The sequence below is a fragment of the Lissotriton helveticus genome, chromosome 7 (assembly GCF_964261635.1).
Source record: "Lissotriton helveticus chromosome 7, aLisHel1.1, whole genome shotgun sequence".
Classification (NCBI taxonomy): Eukaryota; Metazoa; Chordata; class Amphibia; order Caudata; family Salamandridae; genus Lissotriton; species Lissotriton helveticus.
Window position 1 is genome coordinate 423,794,463 of NC_136068.1, and position 20,322 is coordinate 423,814,784.

Below are 20,322 nucleotides of genomic sequence, written 5' to 3' on the forward strand. Positions count from 1 at the left end.
AGTGACTTGGTTGACAGAGTGACGCGCCGGGTCAGGCCAGTGGGCCCTGTTCCTCTAATTCATGTCAATTTTATCTTAACAACAGCACCGAGTGTTTTGGGGCATTCCGCTAACTAGATCCCTCAATCACCTTTTCAAACATGATATAAGTTATGTAAGGGCAAGTTACGGGGTACGCTCTGATCACACATTTCAATAGTACTTCACGAGCACTTCAGAGCTTCCGCAAGGACACCCGTTTTTCCAAACTCGAGACTCGTTTGTCCCAACTCGAGACTCGTTTTCCACTTAATTAGTGCCCGGTCATCCGGACCCAAACTGCAAGGTCCACAATGCATCTGGGCCAAGCTTACATAAATTAAGTTCAGACGCCTGCCGGCCATCTTGAATGAGATCGTGAAGGAAACAGTTGTGGAGATAACGCGTCTGGAGAAGGCAATGCCTTATCAGAGAGGGGGCCTTTTCTCTCGTTTTTGTGATTGTATTCGGACTGCAAGAGGCTTCATAAGTCTTCTTTTGTTCGGCAGGACTGCGAGCGTCGACCATACATTGTATGTAAGAAAAACAAAGCCACGGCAAGGTAGGCTCCTTCCTTGCCTTTGAACACCCGGTACAGACTTTTAGCACGAGAAATGTTTCCTATAGCTTTATTTATATTTACTCATTATGTTCCTTTCAGGAACACCATAGATGGCCACACCCTTTTAGCCATCAAGCCGGTTACCGGCGGAGTAAAGGTCAGTGCCTCCCGTTCTTTTATTTTTCTGAAAGGCTCGCAAATGACGCGCTAGTGTTAACAAAACTCTGATCTTTCTGATTAGATTGCCTACGCCGACCGATTGAGTCACTCGGTGCCCCGGATTTGACCACAAGTCCCACAAGCCTCCTTCTCCCCACATAAGAGCCTGGTATGTTAAGACTCCTCATTTTCCAAGCATTAGCTCACTTAACCACAGTATAGAGGCCATCAAGAAATTAAGATAGTAAAACGCTTTTTTGCTTTGCATCTTTCAGACACAAAGAATAAAAGCCCTGATGAGAGTCTAGGGACATCTGTCCTGGCCTCGCAACGTGTCGGCAGTTTTTGGTGGAATAAAGTTTTATCTATAAAGCAAACTAGGACTCTCTAGTCAAGATATTATTTATTTTGTGTCATCCATTCGACAATATTCCCCAAATTTCTTTGACTTTGTTCATTCATTGACTTTACATGTTTGTATTATTATCTTTTGGTACTGTATTAATTTCTTTGTATGATGTTTGATGTTGATATATTATTTTTGGCATTGTTTGTGTATATAAAATGTACAAGAGTGTAAATATTTCAATGTATAGTTTGTCTAATGTATGTGAAAGTAATTTGCAAAAAATAACAAAATAATTGGCATTTAATAAGTTTGCCTGGTTGGGATTTAATAAATATTTTTCCAGCCTCGAAATCGTTTTTTTTTTTAAGTAAGTGTGGTTTAGGCACTTTGTGTGTCATGTATTCAGGATATGTGCATAAAGCTCCGCCTACTTTCTGACCATCTTTTTAATTGATCCCTGTCCTTTGTAAATTGTGGCTTTTCATTGGTCATTACACGTAGTAGTCCCTCCTTAGTACCGCCTTGTCTCTTTTTGTAACCTTCCATGAGGGCACCCCTTGTTACATGTGTTGGTACGTCCTAGGTTCAAGCACTATTTTCTTAAGGGCCTTCAGACAAAACACTACTTCGGTCCTAAGCTAGGTTGGCAGTGGTTACTTTACTCGCTAGTACATCTCGCATTTATATGAGACCTTCTATAAATGCCCCTTCATCAGATCCACATAGAGTATAACCTAATGCGATATTAATATCATAATTATTTTGTCACATTTCAAAGCTACTATTTGTATATATGTACATAGCTATTTGAATGTACTCGTGGTACTGTCTTGCATGCAATGCATTATGGGTAGGGTGGATTTACCAAATATTCTGCAGGGTACAGTACCATATGTGAGCAAAAGTTTATGATGCTCACTATGGACCTCTAGGAGCATCTTGCGGTACTGCACCTAGACAAGCAGTGCTGGTGCCATTCTCACTAGGGACCTCTAGGAGCAGCTTGCGGTACTGCACCTAGACATGCAGTGTTGGTGCCTTTCTCACTAGGGACCTCTAGGAGCAGTTTGCGGTACTGCACCTAGACAAGCAGTGCTGGTGCCTTGCTAACTAGGGACCTCTAGGAGCAGCTTGTGGTACTGCACCTAGACACAGTGCTGGTGCCTTGCTCACTAGGGACATCTAGGAGCAGCTTGCAGTACTGCAACTAGACAACCAGGGCTGGTGCCTTGCTCAACAGGGAGCTCTAGGAGCAGCTTGCGGTACTGCACTGCGACATACAATGCTGGTTCCTGGCTCACTATGCAGGTATTTGCAATGCATCAGGTCTTGCATTACTGAAAGTATGAGCTATTGGCGTTGCATTATTATTTACAACTCCAATACCTTAAACTATCAGTAATGCGAGACCTATTACATTGTAAATGCTTGTTCATGTATTACTGTTAGACCATACCTAACTTTAAACACAAACCCACAAGATCTAAAAAGCGCTCCGACTCCTCATCAGGGCTAGTAAGCGCTATATAAATCCAAATACAATACCTTACCTGCCTAGTTGATCTGATCCACCTACTGTACATTCCTAAAATACTTTACCTAACCTACCATGAGTAGCTTAGTATACATAACATACCTATCACACCTATCCTACAATACCTAATCTTTGATATTTACCTACCAAACTTACTATCAAGTCCTTCCTACTTATTCTGCTGTGTGTAACCTACCACAACTTCTTCCACAGCGAATTACAATAATGTTCACATCTAGCTACAATTTCTGTAAGACCTTTGTCTCATAACTTATTACCTAACATACCTGTGTATGTCTTAATTCTTCCCTGGGGTGTCATTTGTGTGAAAAAAGAATCAGTTATGGTCACTTGATCACTAGTAAGTGCTTAAGGTATTGCAGCATGCATTGAAAAAGTGTCCATTGCAGCTTTGGAAGGACATGAAAATGTGAATGCTGTTTTCTGTAAAAATAACAAGACTAATAGCTTTGCCAAAACTTGTGTGTATATTTTAAATTGCTTGGCGTCTATTCTTGTTTTACAAATTATGAACTGTACTATGGAACAATGTGAAACTGCCAGCATCAACCCAATTTCCGACTATTGTCCTTGAACAAATAATGGGGTTTTATGTCTGTTTCTCGTTAAGCTCAATGAGGCTTTTCCTTATTGTTTTCTTTACAAGACTAACTAATGTCCATGTTTTTTTTGTTTTTTTTGCTCGTGTCTGTATTTTGCCAATTTCAGAGTTGTGTAGAAAACAACGAGAAAGGCCATAGTCGCACCAACAGTGGCATTAGTACAGCAAGTGGAGGAAGCAACGAGCCAACTACTCCTGATAGTGAGAGACCAGCACAAGCTTTACTAAGGGACTATGGTAAGTAGACAACCCAGAAAATGTTTTGTATGGCTTCGATAAGCAGCCACTGTAGCCAACACCCGTTGTTAAGACACTAGGGCTCATATTACAGATTGGGCATAGTCTCCCTGCTTGTGTGGTAGCACACTTGTACATGGGTCCTGTGGGCACAGACTGGGACATCATGCCTTGTTACAGTAAATGCGTTGTACTGAAAATAGTGCCTTAGTGAAAAGTGGATAGCTGTCTGAAAACGCTGGTTTTATTTTCACTTTGAAGGCAACAACCTGGGCTGCAATTCAAATGGTACAAAGATCTCCTAGCTGGCAGCAGGGCTGCTCTGGGAACCGAAAGCGGCCCTGGCAAAGAGCTTGACTGACCCGGGGGAAGGGGGGGGGTCTAAAACCGGTCTACAGCGTGGCAGCCACCGGGGAAACGCCAGTGCCGCTACGCCCAGTCTGTCCCTGGCTGGTAGGTGCAGGGAATGACTGCACTTGCCTGAAGGGCTATTCTGGGGGATCCATGGGACCCCCTTTCCGCTTGCAAGAGTTACCTGCCCTGGTGCTCAGAATGTACACTTACTTATTGTTGTGGACAGTCAGTGTATCTCCTTACAGTCTCTTTGCCTCTCCGACCACATCTTTAATCAGCATGAGCACAGAGGCAAAGTGCTTACTCATTTGCATGTATCCAGGCCTCCATGTAAATGGGAAGGTGCCCCGGTGATCTTGCTGGCGTGAATCCTAGTATAGAGTGGACCACATCAGCTGCCCATTCTATGACACTAGAGTTCCCTGGATGGACAAGAAGCAGCCACATACACGCATTGTTCGTTCTGAAGTGCTTCTTGTAATACAGCACCAGGTATGTATTATTTTTAAGAAACTGTTAAGGGAAGGGGGATTAACAGAAGTGCAGCCATGTTGTGCATGGGCCCCCCACGACTCCGCTATGCTACACATATGATCTATGAGTTCAACTGTACAAGTGAAGACATGTACACACTTTAGGGTACACTATAGGTTAGGATTACCCTATGATTGGCATTGCCTACCCTATAAGTCCCTAGTACATATTAGTGCAGGGGGAGTTAAAACTACCTTGAAGTCCCTAGTATATAATAGGGCATGTTGGTTTAGAGGCGAGCAGCCCTTTCTGCACTTGCAAGTGTGCAATGCTGAGGTCAGTTTAAAAGCAGCCCTGTGTTGCAGGACAGCTTTTAAATATAAATTGTGTCCAAACTCGACTTTGGTGGTAGGGACACTTAAAAAATAATTAAATTCGATATTTTGGCATATTAAGTACCCCCAAGGTCTCCCCTAGATGTTCCGGAAGTGTGTTGGGCTACTTAATATGCCAAAATATTGTAGTCTATTAATTTTTAAGTGTCCCTACCATCAGTGGGTGGGGGGGCAGACACTTATAAGGAGGATCCTTATTAAAGATGTTTTATATGCCCTGGGGATAGAGAAATTGCACATTTCGCTCCCTTCTTTGTAGTAAAGGCCTTCCAAAAATCGACTTTTGTGCTAGGAGCTCTGTGGAGGGAAGATCTACATTATTTTTGTGTATTCAGGACCCCTAAATTCTTCCCTAGGTGTCCCATAGGTGGGGGGTCATGTAACAATATGAAGGGTCCTTATAAAAGGTGTTTTATAGATCTTGATGATCGAGAAATTGGACATTTCATTTTCCACATTGTAGATCTCTAGCCACAAAGGTTAACATTTCAATAGTTTATGAACTCATAACTAGGGCTTGGAATTCATGAAAAATACTATCAAGGACTTAGGAGAAAGGTATTGATAAATCCAACAATATGCTATTGTTGAATTTATCTTAAAGAATACAGAAAATAAGTATCTGAAAGAAACAGGTTAGTGTTAGATTCCTTACCTTGGAATATCCCCAGGCGTCAGAATGGATCTGGAAAGTTTTGCGTAGCAGTACCCCTGCGCGTCGGTAGGCGTTGTCTGTGGCTCCGCGTCCATCGTCGGTGTTTTGATCACTGGGATGGCGTCATCAGAGTACTTAGACGCTGCCCTCGCGCGCTGCTGTCAGTTCTTCTTTTTTCCGTGCCAGCAAGCGCAGATCCGGGAAGAGCAGTACTCTTTTGGCTTTTGATCACTTCTCGAGTCGACCTTCGACTCGCGGTGCCGATAGGGATGCCTGGTTTTAAACCTTTGAGGATTGTCACCGTTCGATGTCGGTGACCGACCCCCACTGTTGAAATTAAATGAAATGAAAAAGGGATTTCTATAGCGCATGGCTGCCCGGAGGCATCCCAGCGCTGGGATTGCATTAACAACTGAGGGGAGAAACAGAGGAGTAAAGGGAAGGGTTATTGCGGGAAAAGATGGGTTTTAAGTAGCTTCCGGAATTTCATATGGTTGGGTTCGGCACGTAGCTGGGTTGGCAAGGCGTTCCATAGGGTTGCAGCTGTTACCGAAAAGCGACGCCCTCCTGTGAGGGCTTTATTGACTCTGTGGACAGTAGCCAGGTTACCTTGGGAGGAACGTAGGGACCTGTTGGGTTTGTATGGGAACAGCATGGCCTTAAGCATCGGGGGCCCTTGATTTTGCATAGCTCTGTGGGTGGTACATAAGGCCTTGAATTTGACCCTTTCACGGATCGGCAGCCAATTGAGTGCCTTTAGAGCAGGTTTGGCCGATGCTCTGCGGGGGGTACCAGTCAGAATCCTTGCAGCGGCATTTTGTGTTCTCTGAAGAACATTGATAGTGGATTCTGGGGCCGCTAAGAAGAGAGCGTTGCTGTAGTCTAATCTTGATAAGATTAGACCTTGAATGAGCATTTTTTGTGATTGTACGGAGAGTAATGGAAGAATCTTCCTGGTTGAACGGAGTAAGCCCACACAGGTACCAGCTGTTTTTTTTGCCTGCGTTTTCAAAGAAAGGTCTTGTTCCAGCCAGAAGCCAAGACTTTTAAGTTCAGTCTTGGGTTGTGGGAGGGGTCCAGAGCATGATGGCCACATGGCGGTGGGGAGGGATGACATTTGGTGTCCCAGCAGCATGAGCTCGGTTTTAGAGCCATTTAGTTTAAGGCTTGAGTTAGACATCCAGTTATGGATTCCTTCAAGACAGTCATGGAGGTTTTTGAGTTTGTCACCTTCTAAGGAGAATGATACAACCATTTGGGTGTCATCAGCGTATGTGACGGCTTTTATCCCGAAGGGAGTAACCACATCCTCCAGGGGGGCCATGTATGTGTTAAAAAGTGTAGGGCTCAATGAAGAGCCCTGGGGGACCCCACACTGGAGGGGGAAAAAGTCCGATCGCATATTCCCTTCACAGACCTGAAAGGTTCTGTCCTTAAGGAAGGAAGAAAGCCAACAAAGTGCCGTGTCCCTCACTCCTAGGCCAAGTAGTCGCTGGATCAGGATCTTATGGTCCACCGTGTCAAATGCAGCGCTTAGATCCAGGAGGATTAGTAAAACCGATCCTCCTGAATCCAAGATGCATCTGGCTTCCTCGACCACTTTCAGAAGAGCGGTCTCGGTCCCCTGACCAGGACGAAAACCTGTTTGCGAGGGGCGAAGGAGATTGTTGGATTCAAGGAAAGCCGACAATTGCTGGTTGACCACCTTCTCTGCAATCTTACTTATGCTTGGTAAGAGAGAGATTGGGCGCAGGTTGGAAAACTGTTTTTTTCTGTAAAGCTTTAACTATTGCGTGTTTCCAATTAGGAGGGACCACTCCTTGGCTGAGAGAAGCATTAATAAGGTTGGTGGCTAGATGTGAGATGGTAGGTCCGACTTGTTTGAGGATACGGATGGGGGCTGGGTCATTAGGAGAGCCACTTTTCATGTCTGAAAGAGCTTTCAGAAAGTCTTCATTGGACAGCTGGTTGAAACTATCCAGAGTCGGGCCAATTGTGGGCGGTAACAAGGCGGCAGGGAGGTTATTATCAGCTTTATGTGGGAGGGTTTGTAAGATGTTAGCAATTTTATTTTGAAAGAAAGATGCTACTTGGTTGCATCTAGCGACTGTGGGTTGCTGGGTTGAAGGGGGATTGGGAATTTTAAGTAGCTCTTTGACTATTTTATAAGTCTCTCGAGACGAGTTAGATGCAGCTTTAATTTTTTCTTCAAAGAAGGAAGCCTGGGCTGATTTTCGGGCTGATTTATAGGTCCTCATTGCTTTTTTGTATTCTTCCTTGATGAGGGGGTCCCATTTTTTCCTCCATTTCCGCTCTTGGATTTTACAAATTTTTCTAAGGTTCCTTAGTTCTTGTGAGTACCATGGGGATTTGAAGGTCTTACTTTTTTTCTTTAGATTTTTCTTGGGAGCGACTGCATCCAGAGTGGAGGTGAGCCATCTAATGAAGTTTTCATCTGCTTTTACAGGGTCAGGGTCTGCGGGAGGGGCAGAAAGTGTTAATTCCTGGGTCCAGCGCTCAAATGAGAGTCTGGACCATATTCTATCCTGTTCTCTGGAGATAGGGGTTTGGGGAGTGTTTAAAATAGTTTGCCAGGTAAATGGGATGAGGGAGTGATCAGACCATGGAAGGGGGAGTGAGGGTAGGATTTCTATTTTAGAGAGGTTGGCGAAGAGAGGGTCTAAAAGGTGACCCTTGGTATGTGTTGCCTCTGAGTTTAGTAGGTGAACGTCAAGTGCCTTTAATTCTGAAATGAAATTCCCTGCTATTTTGTCTGTGCAGTCCTCGAAATGGAGATTTAAATCTCCAAGCAAGATAAAATTGGAAGTCGAGGTACAGGAGGAGAATGTGGATTCTAGCAATGAACCGACAAAATTTCCTAGACTGCCGGGTGGTCGGTATATGAGAGTACCCGAAAGGGATTTATTAGGAGTTATTTGGAGTGAAAAGTGGACGCTTTCGCAGTCTTCGATTCCACCCTCTTGTAGCCTGCATACAAAGGTGTTTCTGTATACAATCGCTAGACCACCTCCTTTTCCCTTCCTTCTGTTCTGGTGCTGTATAAGGTAGCCGTGGGGTAGCATATTGACAATATCAGCCTCGGAATGAGACGTCAACCAAGTTTCCGTGAGGAAAAGTATATCTAATTTAATGTCTTGGATCAGTAATTTGATCTCTAGAGAATGTTTGGATGCAGATCTTCAGTTCAGCAGAGCGAGGCAAACCGGGTTTGGTGGGTGACGATTGGTTTTCCATGAAGACTCGCCCTGAAGCGAGGGTGGTGGGATAGGGGTTGAGGCGGCTGTGCAGAATTGTAGAAGGTAGTCACGTGAATGTTTGATTCGATGACTTCGAGAAAAGGGCATAGTGGGTGGCCGTGTGCCCGGCCCGGACGCGCCATTGGCGCGCCCGCTGCGCCCGCCCGCTGCGCGGACGGGAGGAGGACTCCATTTTATAGCGGGAGGGCCCAAATCGCCCAGCCACTAGAGCGCTGTCCAGGCCCCATTCCAAGATGGCGGCCGTAGATTCTTTGCCTCGAGGGGGATAGTCTAAGGAGGCCGGGAGCCTTGAGAACGGCTTTGTATCATGTAATTGAATCTACAATGATAAGCGGCTCGGTGCGGTCGTCAGGGGCAGTTTACACAAGTTACACTACAACACTATAAAAAGCAATTATGGCAATTTTTTAAAAAGCGCTATGCTATGATAAAGTGCAGTGCATAAAAATAACAATTTTTCTGTTTCTGAAGTTCTAACCCCCCGGCTTCCGCCTCAGGAGTATTTGCAATCAATTATCTGGGGAAGGACAATGACAGGCTCTTTTATAGCGGGAGGGCCCAAATCGCCCAGCCACTAGACCGCTGTCCAGGCCCCGTTCCAAGATGGCGGCCGTAGATTCTTTGCCTCGAGGGGGATAGTCTAAGGAGACCGGGAGCCTTGAGAACGGCTTCGTATCATGTAATTGAATCTACAATGATAAGCGGCTCGGTGCGGTCGTCAGGGGCAGTTTACACAAGTTACACTACAACACTATAAAAAGCAATTATGCCAATTTTTTAAAAAGCGCTATGCTATGATAAAGTGCAGTGCATAAAAATTAAAAAAATTCTGTTTCTGAAGTTCTAACCTCCCGGCTTCCGCCTCAGGAGTATTTGCAATCAGTTGGTGCCTTTACTGTCTCTGGGCCGACCACGATGACAAGTTGTGCCCCAACTGACCTCGAAGGCTAGGCAGGAGCGGTCCCGTAAGCGGCTCAAGCTCCGGCAGTCGGCCCCGCACCGCTCGAGGTCTAGAAGGAGGTCGAGGGACCATTCGCGGGGCCACAGTCATCGCCGCTCGACGAGTCACCACCACTCATCGGGCTCCAAGTCCTCGGGTAAGTCAAGGTACTCGAAAAAGTAGTCGAAGAGGCGTCATCGAGCTTCCGACTCCCCCCGACGCTCGTGCGACGCGGACGGGGTTCGGGCGACACGGCCCACGCGGCTCCGCCGGAGCCGCAATCGGCGCGTCCAGCTTCACACCCGCCGGTCCCTGGGCTGCACGCGACGCCGTAGGAGATACGTGACTTCCTCGTGGCCATGAGGATGCACTTCCCTCCGTCGGACCCTGTCGAGGCGCCTTCGGGCCCCGCGGGTCCGTCTTGGAGCCCTAGCGGTCCGGCGGCTCCGGCCCCGGTGCCATCGGGTGCTTTGGCCCCGGCGCCGTCGATGACTGCAGTCCTGATGCCGCAGGGCCCCCGTGATCCGGGGTCGGATCCCGGTCGTCACCAGTCGACCTTACAACTCCTCCGCTGGCGCGCCGACCCAGAGGGTGTCGCCCATGACGCCGTCCCCGGACGAAATCGTCCCCAGTTCCAGTCCCGATCCGGGTCCGGCGTCGGACCGGCGCTGCCCGACGCCATTTCCGGCATCGACGGGTGAGCCATTCACTGACGACCCGGCTCCATCATTTTCCCTGACTATCAGGAGATGGATGACAAGGAGGACTGGGAGGGGTCTGAGGACCCTCTAGCACGGCAGTGCCAGTTGAGCCAGGACTGGGCAGACGAGCTGGGTTAGGCCAGTGGTCTGGCACTTCGCCCAACACTGGATTTGTCTCTCCTCCTACCGTGGCTACGGAGGAGGGGGTTGCTTACAGCGTGGTATTGCCTAGGGCAGCCAAGGACTTGGCTCTTGAGCTCCCTGTCGCGGCTGTGAGGACTAACCTCCCTGAGGTGCTCAAACCGAGGCAAGCTCCTCGGAGTCTCTCCTGCCGTTTAACGAAGCCCTCACCGACGTTCTAGTGGACACCTGGTCCAAGCCCTCTACAGGCCCACCTGTAGATCGGAACGTGGCCCAATGCTACCGCCCGGCTCCGGGCGACCCCAGCTTCCTGTCCGTTCCCCCCACCCCCGAGAGCCTGGTGATCCAGGCCTCTACATCCCAGACCGCATTCCCGACTGCTCCTCCGGATCGGGTATCCAAATGGTACGATCAATTTGGGAAGAAACTGTTCTCCTCCCTGAGTTTGGGGCTGCGGTCTGTCAACACCGCCTGCCTTTTGGGCCGTTACACCCACTCTGTGGGATACGGTTGCTGAGGTGCTGCCGCAGTGCCCGGTGGAGGCCCGGGCGAAGCTCACCCAAGCCCTCGCGGAAGGGCGGGACGCAGCACGCTATTCGATACGGTGTGGACTCGATACCACGGACTCACTGGGTAGGGCGATTGCAACGACGGTGATGGTTCTCCGCCACCTTTTCGGGGGATGTCCAGGCCACCCTCATGGACATGCCTTTTGATGGCGGACAGTGTGCTGGAGCGGTTCAAGGAATCCAGGGTTATGGTCAAGTCCTTGGGCTCAGCCAAAGCCAGCAAACCTCCGCTTTTTGTCCCTTTCGTGGCCAAGGAAGGGGCGCCCCCCACCCGTCCAGCTAGCCACAGACCGCCGAACCATCCTCAACGCGGTCACGGACGAGGTAACCGCTGTGGCGGTACCGGGGGACAACGGCAAGGTTAGTCCATATCCGCCCCCGCAGCATCTGCCTCAAAGCCTTCCTAGTCCGAGCTTTCAGGCCCATTCGACGCCAGTGGGGGGCAGGGTTCGCCATCACCTCCTCCACTGGCGTACCATCACATCGGACAGGTGGGTGCTGCAAATCGTCCGAAGGGGCGATTCCCTCCCCTTCGAGGCGACCTCTCCAGCCATGCCACCGCAGTACCACTGCATGTCGGGGATCACTTGCAACTTCTGCAGGAGGAAGTTATGGCCCTCTTGGCCAAGGGGGCCATCGAGCGCGTTCCTGGGCCAGATTTAGGACGAGGTTGCTACTCCCACTACTTTCTGATACCCAAGAAGGGCAAAGGGGGCCTACGCCGTATCTTGGACCTCCGGAGCGTCAACGGCTTCCACCGGAAGGAGAAGTTCAAGATGCTGACTTAAGCTCAGGTCCTTGCTGCCCTAGACCCTGGAGACTGGATGGTAGCGTTGGACTTGCAGGGCGAACATTTCCATATCCCTGTCCTGCCGGCCCACCGGCATTACCTGCGGTTCACGGTAGGCCACGAACACTTTCAGTTTACCGAGCTCCCCTTTGGCCTCACCAGCGCCCCTCGGGTGTTCACGAAAGTGATGGCCGTGGTCGCAGCTCATCTGTGCGGATCATGGGTACCAGTCTTCCCCTATCTCGATGACTGGTTGTTAATGGCGGTGTAGGAGAGTAGGGTCTGCTTCCTATGGTCACCCCCACTTTTTGATTTTGCTTCTCTGGTTTTCGACTTGGATGTGGCTGTGGGCCTGCTAATCAGACCCACAGCCCAGATGCACTCTCTCTAAATTTACACCATGTACTCTAGGTACATCCAAAATTGGGAATTGGTTCACCTTATCAGCCCCTGTACAAGTGCACCATAGGTGCCCAGGGCATAGGTGCAACCAAGGCCTACCAGGGGCTGCAGCAGATATTATGCCACCCCTGGCTGGCCATCCAAACTGGCACAACTGGCTGATCACTCAGCTGGGGCAAGGTCGTGTAATCACCCCTTGCTTAGGTATAGTATCCCTATATCTACCAATATATATAGACACACAGTAACCTATAAGTCACTCCTATGGCAGGCCTTAACAATCCTGGAGGCAGAGTGCTTGGTTATGTGTGAGATGGTGCTCTAGCATGAGCTGAGCCTGTCTGCAGCTTTCGGAACCATGTCCTTATAGCTGTTCTATGATATCGCCATACCATATACTCTTAAGTGCATTATAATCCTTACGGTTAAATGCTAACTTTGGTTTGGCTTTATCCAAACATGTCGTGTAAGGTGTCATATGCTTTGGAATACTACCCCCTCGCCAATTCTTGCGACGTGATATCATTCCACCCTTCTAGAGGGAGAAGACATGTTGTTGCTGACTATCCCGGTTAAAGTTAACCAGAGCCCCAGCGTCACAAAATGGACGTTGCTGCCACAGACACAAGTCTGCCCTCCTGCTGCTGGGAGGCCTTCCAGTTACGGAGGTTTGGACAATAAGTTTCCTGCATGGGGAGGTGCGAGCACCACCCCAGACAGGACTTTGTGTATTGGTACAGGGAGGGCTGAATAGATTGAGACACTGCCTGGAGCACCCTAGGTGCTCCATGCATACCCCGGTTCAAACTGGTTGCTGGGGCACTCCAGCCCCAGCTCTGGCACGAAACTGGACAAAGGAACAAAGGAAAGGAGGGACCTAGAAAGTAATCCAGCCCCTTTTAGTCGTATAAAGGTAGAAGCTGAGTCCTGAGACTTGAGATTAATCCTGAATCGAAACTTGACCCGAAACTCTGTACCTTCGACGTTCTGCTGAAGACTGAAGAATCTCCCTTGTGGCCAAGGAGTGAGCACCCTGGGCAACCAGCCACCATCCAGCAAATCAACGGCTTGCTTTGTCGACGTTCCCGCCGGAACCCGAGCACAGAGCCTGACAAGACCCAGACTTCCAGACCTCTCTGACCCTCTCTTCACGACTGCAGCATAGCTGAGATCCGTGGAGGCGATGAGACTTGCTAACTGTGCAGCTCCTGAGGCCTCCTCGAAAGCTGTGCACTGAGTATTGAGAAACCCCGAACCCGAGCTCCACCTGCACCGAAGATCAGCCCTCCACACTCCACGAGTTCTGCGTGGGGCCCTTCTGCTCGACGCGTTGTCCGGTTGCTGGCCCGTTGGCTAGTAGCCTCTGTGACGACAATCCTTTTGTACCACCTTGCTGGTCTGGTTGCTCCAGACTGGCCCTTGCTTCCCTGCAAAGGTGAAGCACCTCAGACCTTGCTGGTCTGCACCAGAAGCCTTTGTTGTATCCTGCGTGGGTTGCCTTTGCCAAGGCTTGTTGACTCCAATCCGGAAGTCGACCCCTCCATCTGCGAGAACCTTCGTGGGACAGCGCGTCTCCAGCACCTGGTCGTAGTCGACGCCTCCTGGTCCACGTGTCTGCAAAGACAAGCTTCAAGACAGCACCTGATTGCTCCTCGACATCGTCTGGTTCCATCCTGGTTCCACCCGGTCACTGGCTAGTGACCCAGACTCAGTCCCCTCTGCTTTCAGGTCCTCTTCATCCTCGATCCACCCTTTGATCCACCCGGACATCTTCCTCCTGGTCACCTGCAGCATCTTTCTTCAGGTCTCCATAGGATCCAACGACGAAACCCGACACATCTACACACCTATGCACCCGCCGTCCGTGGGTGAGGTAATGCGAGTACTTCGGTGCTCCCAAGGGTATTGACTATCCAAGTATCTAGGTTTTTAGTTGTTTCCTCCTAGCTAAACCGGAAGTGTCCTACCGGGGCTACGGAGGAGGGGGCTGCTTACAGTGTGGTGTTGACGAGGGCGGCCAAGGCCTTGGCTCTTGAGCTCCCCTTTACGGCCGTGAGGACTAACCTCCTCGCCGAGGTCTTCAAACCGCAGGCAAGCTCTTTGGAGCCTCTACTGCCGTTTAATGAGGCCCTTACTGACGTTCTGTTGGGCACCTGGTCCAAGCCCGCTACATGCCCCCCTGTAGATCGTAACGTGGCCAGATGCCACCGCCCGGCCCCGGGCGACCCTAGCTTCCTGTCCACCCACCCCACCCCCGAAAGTCGATTTATCCAGGCCTCTAACTCCTAGACCGCATTCCCGACTGCTCCCCCTGATCGGGAATCCAAAAGGTATGTCCAGTTCGGTAAGAAGCTGTTCTTCTCACTCAGTTTGGGGTTGCGGTCGGTCAACACCGTTTGCCTTTTGGGCCGTAACACCCACTCTCTGTGGGACACAGTTGCGGAAGTGCTGCCAGATTGCCCGGAGGAGGCCCGGGTAAAACTCGCTCAAGCCCTTGCGGAAGGACGAGATGCAGCACGGTACTCTATTCGATGTGGGCTGGATACCACGGACTCGCTAGGCAGGGCGATTTCAACGACGGTCGCGGTTCGCCGCCACGCCTGGCTGAGGTCCGCCAACTTCCCGGCTGATGTCCAGAACACACTCATGGACATGCCGTTTGATGGCCGTCGCCTCTTTGGCGACAAGGCAGACAGTGCGCTTGAGCGTTTCAAGGGCTACGGCTAAGTCCTTGGGCCTGTCAGGCCAGCGCCAGCAAACTTCTGCCTTTCGCCCTTTCGTGTGCCAAGGAAGGGGCGCCCCCTCACATACTGCCAGCCACGGGCCGCAGACTAACATCCAGCGTGGCGGCGGATGTGGTAACTGCCGTGGCGGTGCCAGGGGACAGCGGCGAGGCCAGTCCACATCCACCCCGCACCATCCGCCTCAAAGCCTTCCTAGTCCGAGCTTTCAGGCCCACTTAACGCCAGTGGTGGGTTCGCCATCACCTCCTCCACTGGCGCACCATCACATCGGACAGGTGGGTGCTGCAAATCATCCGAAGGGGCTACTCCCTCCCCTTCGAGGTGACCCCTCCTGCCATGCCACCGCAGTACCACCGCGTGTCGGGGGATCACTTGCAACTTCTGCAAGAGGAAGTTACGGCCCTCTTGGCCAAGGGGGCCATCGAGTGCGTTCCTGGGCCAGAAGCAGGGTGTGGTTGTTACTCCCACTACTTTCTGGTTCCCAAGAAGGGCAAAGGGGGCCTACGCCGTATCTTGGACCTGGGGAACGTCAACGGCTTCCTTCGGAAAGAGAAGTTCAAGATGCTGACACTGGCTCAGGTCTTAGCTGCCCTAGACCCTGGAAACTGGATGGTAGCATTGGACTTGCAGGACGCATATTTTGACATCCGCGTCCTGCCGGCCCACCGGCGTTACCTGCGGTTCACGGTAGGCCACGAGTGTGAGAAGTTGGCCTGATATATGATGCTCACTAGTTTTAGTGATCACCTTGTATCAGTCCAAACAACCCTTATGGTGATTGGTTGTAAATCAACCTCATAGACCAGCTATCCTAATGGTAGCATGGACAGAGCAGTCTTACGCTAAACTCTTTTGGCATGTGAAGCCAGCTGTTTTACCATATATAACCCCTGGAATACCAGATGAAAGGACACCACACAGGTTGTTATGAAAATAAACAATATATTTATTACTAACAAATACCTCTGAACTCTTTGAGATCAGAGGGCTAAGCACATAACAATTCTCTTAAGAAAAATACAGTGAATCGCACAAATTACAATGGTGCTTTAGGGGCACGACAAACCATATACTAAGTAAATGGTATAAGGAGTTCGATAGAAGAAATGAAGATGCCCAGAGGCTGTAGGATCGCTGGGACTACTCTACCCTGACCTTAGGGAAGCAGCAGGAGGCCCACGGGACGCGTGTGCAGAGTGTGAACTCACACGCGAGATGCGGAACAAAGTCAATGGGCAGAACAAATTACGAAAAGGTAAGTAATAGACAGTTACGACTAGTTACGACTAAAACGACAGGATACCTGGACACTAGGAGAGTTAATCTACCCTTGAGCACCGAAATGGTCTCGTTATCTTATCTTATCTTAAGGGGGTTTTGTATAGCGCTCTGTCACCATAAGTTTCCTGGCGCTGATTGAATGCTGAGAGGTGTAGGCACGGGAGTCTAGCCAGACTGTGTAAAAAGAAAAGTTTTCAGAAGTTTTCTGAACTCCAGAAGAGATTTAGAAAATTTGAGCGGGAGAGGTAGAGGGTTCCAAAGGTTGGGAGCTAAGTGAGCAAATCTGCGGCTGCGGGTGCATAGGTGTGAAAGTGTCGGGTTTCCGCGTCGAAGTCTATGGAGCCTTGAAGAAAGATGCTGCAGGCGACCAGGAGGAAGATGTCCGGAGCGATCCAAGGGTGGATCGAGGAAGAAGAGGACCTGAAAGCAGAGGGGACAGTGTTCAAAGTCACTAGCCAGTGACTGGAGTGGAACCAGGAAGGAACCAGATGCTGTCGTCGCGATCAGGTGAAGAGTGGACGCATGTCTCTGCAGCCACGTGGACCAGGAGGTGTCTTCGACGGCCAGGATGGAGGCACGAGCTGTCCCACGCAGGCTCTCCCTGTCGGCGGTGCTGGATCCGGATTCGGAGTCAACAGGCTTGGCAAAAGCAACCCACGCGGTGAGTGGAAATGGCGTCTGGTGCGGACCAGGAGGGTCCGGGGTGCTCCTCTTTTGGAAGGAAGCATGGGCCAGTCTGGAGCAACCAGAACCGCGGTGTAGATTTCGTGGATCGTCGTCTAGGAGGTCACTAGCCAGCCGGCAAGTGACCAGACAACGCGTCGAGCAGCAACCAAGCAAAAGGGCCCCACGAAGGTCCCGTGGATGCTGGAGGGCTGGTCTTCGGTGCAGGGGCTGCTCGGGGCTGGGGCTTCTCAATCCCCAAAGCACTTTCTCGAGGATGCCTCTGAAGTCGTGCTGGAAGCGAAGTGCAGTTTCTTCAAGATGGCCAGTCCACGTGTCTCGTCGCACCCACGGATCTCAGCTGTGCTTCAGATGTAGGTAGAGGTCGGAGAGGTCTGGAAGTCCGGATCTCGTTGGGCTCTGAAGTCTGGTTCCGGCAGGAAGGACGACAAAGTGAACCGCTAGGACGCTTGATGGTGCCTGATGTTGCAGGGTGGACACTCCTTGCCCACAAGGGAGATTCTTTATTCTTCTGTGGAGCAGAACGTCAAAGTCCAGAGTTTCTTCTTTGTAGAGTTGTTCAGGATAATCTAATTTGGAATGGGACTAGCTCCTACCTTTATTCTGCTAAAGGGGGCTGTACTAGTGACTAGGTCCCTCCCATGGGTGGGACCAGGAAGGGGGGTGGTTACACACCCTATCCTTTGTCCGGTTTCGCGCCAGAGCTGGGGCTGGAGTGCCCCAGCAACTGGTTTGAACCGGGGTATGCACAGGGACACCTTGTGTGCCCCAGGCATGTCTCATTCCTTTCAGCCCTCCCTACCTCAATACACAAAATCCTGTCTGGGGTGGTGCTAGCACCTCCCAAGGCAGGAACCCCTTTGTCCAGGCCACCCTCGCTGGAAGGACTCCCAGCAGCAGGAGGTCAGACTTGTGTCTGTGGTGGCAGCATCCATTTTGTGATGCTGAGGCTCTGTTTAACTTTAACAGGGGTTCACAGTTACATACATGTCGTGTCCCTCTAAAAGGGTGGAATGCTACCCCCGTCGCCAGAACTGGCGAGGGGGTAGTATTTCAATTCGTATGACACCTTACTCGACATGTTTTGATAATGCTATACCAAAGTTAGCAATAACCGCGAGGATTATAATGCACTTAAGAGTATATGGTATAGCGTTTTCATGGAAACAGCTAAAGGACTTGGTCCGAAAGCTGCCGACAGCCTCAGCTCATGCTAGAGCACCATCTCACATAATTCCAAGCACTCTGCCTTCAGGATTGATAAGGCCTGCCATAGGAGTGACTGATAGGAATATATGTGTCCATTTTAGGGTTAGGTATATAAGTATACTATATCTAAAGCAAAGGGTGATTACACCACCTTGCCCCAGCTGTGTTACCAGCCAGTTGTGTCTGTTTAGATGGCCAGCCAGGGGTGGCATAATACATGCTGCAGCCCCTGGTAGGCCTTGGGTGCACTTATGCCCTGGGTACCTATGGTACACTGTACAAGGACTTATAAGAGTGACCCAATTCCAATTGGTAAATGCACCTACAGTACATGTGTGTCAATTTAGAGAGAGAACAGCTAGGCTGTGGGTCTGATTAGCAGGCCCACAGCCAGGGAAAGTTGTAAACCAGTGAAGCAAAAAGCAAAAATCTGGGGTGACCATAGGATTGCAGACCCTACTCTCCTACAACGACCACTTTCAGTTTACCGTACTCCCCTTCGGCCTTACCAGCGCCCCTCGGGTATTCACAAAAGTGATGCCAGTGGTCGCAGCTCATTTGCGCAGATTAGGGGTGTCGGTCTTCCCCTATCTCGACGACTGGTTGTTGAAAGCGGGCTCGCACCAGACAGTCGTCAGCCACCTCCAGACTACGGCCGACCTCCTACACCTGCTGGGGTTCTCCATCAATGTGCCGAAATCGCTCCTGTGTCCCTCTCAGAAGCTCCTCTTCACCGGAGCGGTTCCGGATTCGGCGCAGTTCCGGGTTTATCCTCCCGAACAACGAGTTTGGGATATTCAGGCTCTGGTTCCGATCTTTCAGCCTTTATCCCGAGTCTCAGTCAGGTTGAGGCTGCGGCTCCTGGTACTGATGGCCTCCTGCATCCTTCTGGTGCATCACGCCCGGTGGCGGATGCGGGCTCTGCAGTGGGACCCGAAGTTTCAGTGGGCCAAGCATCAGGGCAACCTGTCCAACCACGTCCTGATCTCGGAGGGCACTGCGAGACCGTTGCAGTGGTGGTTCACGGACCGTAATTGGGTCATCGGCAGATCCCTCTCCCTACCCCAACCGGAGCATGTAGTTGTGATGGATGCGTCCCTCCAGGGCTGGGGGGGCCACATGGGAGAGTTCAGAGGCCTCTGGTCTCCGGCGGAGTCACGGCTCCACATCAACCTTCTGGAGCTGCGGGCGATCCGACTTTTACTGAAAGCATTCCTCCCCTCTGTTCGGGGTAGTCCAGTGCAGGTGTTCACGGACAACACCACCACCATGTGGTACTCCAACAAACAGGGTGGGTGGGGTTGTGGACCCTTTGTCAGGAGACTCTGCGCCTCTGGCAATGGCTGGAACATCAGGACGTGACCCTGGTGGTTCAACACCTGGCAGGTTGCCTGAACGCCAAGGCGGACGAACTCAGCCTTCGGTGCATGATGGATCACGAATGGCATCTGAACTCGTACGTGGCGCAAGGTCTCTTTCAGCAGTGGGGAGAGCCTTGGTTAGATCTGTTCACCACAGAAGAGAACGTGCAATGTCATCAGTTCTGCGCGTTTGACTTTCCAAGGTGGCACTCGCTCGGAGACGATTTTCGTCACGAGTGGAGCTGCGGTCTGTTGTACGCCTTTCCGCCTATACCACTTCTGCCCAGAGTGCTGAAGAAGATCAGACGCGACCGGGCCCAAGTCATCCTTGTGGCTCCGGACTGGGCACGAAGATACTGGATTCCCGAGCTACTCAGCATGTCAGTCGATCCCCCGATTCGTCTGCCTCTTCAGGAGGACCTTCTGTCGCAGCAGCAGGGGACGGTCCTCCACCCGAACCTGTCCAGTCTCCACCTACATGCGTGGAGATTGAGCGGCGACAGTTCAGGCCATTTGACTTGCCTCCTGAAGTCTGTGATGTAATTCTGGCAGCCAGGCGTCCCTCCACAGAATCGGTATACGTCTGCAGGTGGAACATATTTGTGGCATGGTGTACAGCAAAGGCTGTGGATCCCCTTTCTGCCCCCTTTTCAGAGGTTCTCCTCTTTCTTCTTTCTCTTGACCAGCAGGGCTCTGCTCTGGGCACTATCAAAGGCCACCTCTCTGCTATTTAAGCCTTTTTAAGGCTTCCTGATCAGCCTTCTCTTTTCAAGTCCCCTTTGGTAAATAGGTTCTTGAAGGACATCACGCACAAGTTTCCTCCAGTACCTTTTGTGATGCCTCAGTGGGACTTGAACCTTTTT

The 20,322-nt window shown here is 50.6% G+C and overlaps 1 protein-coding gene across 3 annotated transcripts in view; it reads left to right on the top strand.

The window, feature by feature from the left end:
- Positions 1-20,322, top strand: part of RALGAPB (Ral GTPase activating protein non-catalytic subunit beta) — a 2,268,266-nt gene that overhangs the window by 1,110,799 nt on the left and 1,137,145 nt on the right. For all 3 annotated transcript variants that reach the window (XM_078652319.1, XM_078652321.1, XM_078652322.1), the window contains one exon: positions 3,352-3,481. In XM_078652319.1, coding sequence (XP_078508445.1) covers positions 3,352-3,481 — 130 coding nt within the window. The remainder of the gene's footprint in view (positions 1-3,351; positions 3,482-20,322) is intronic.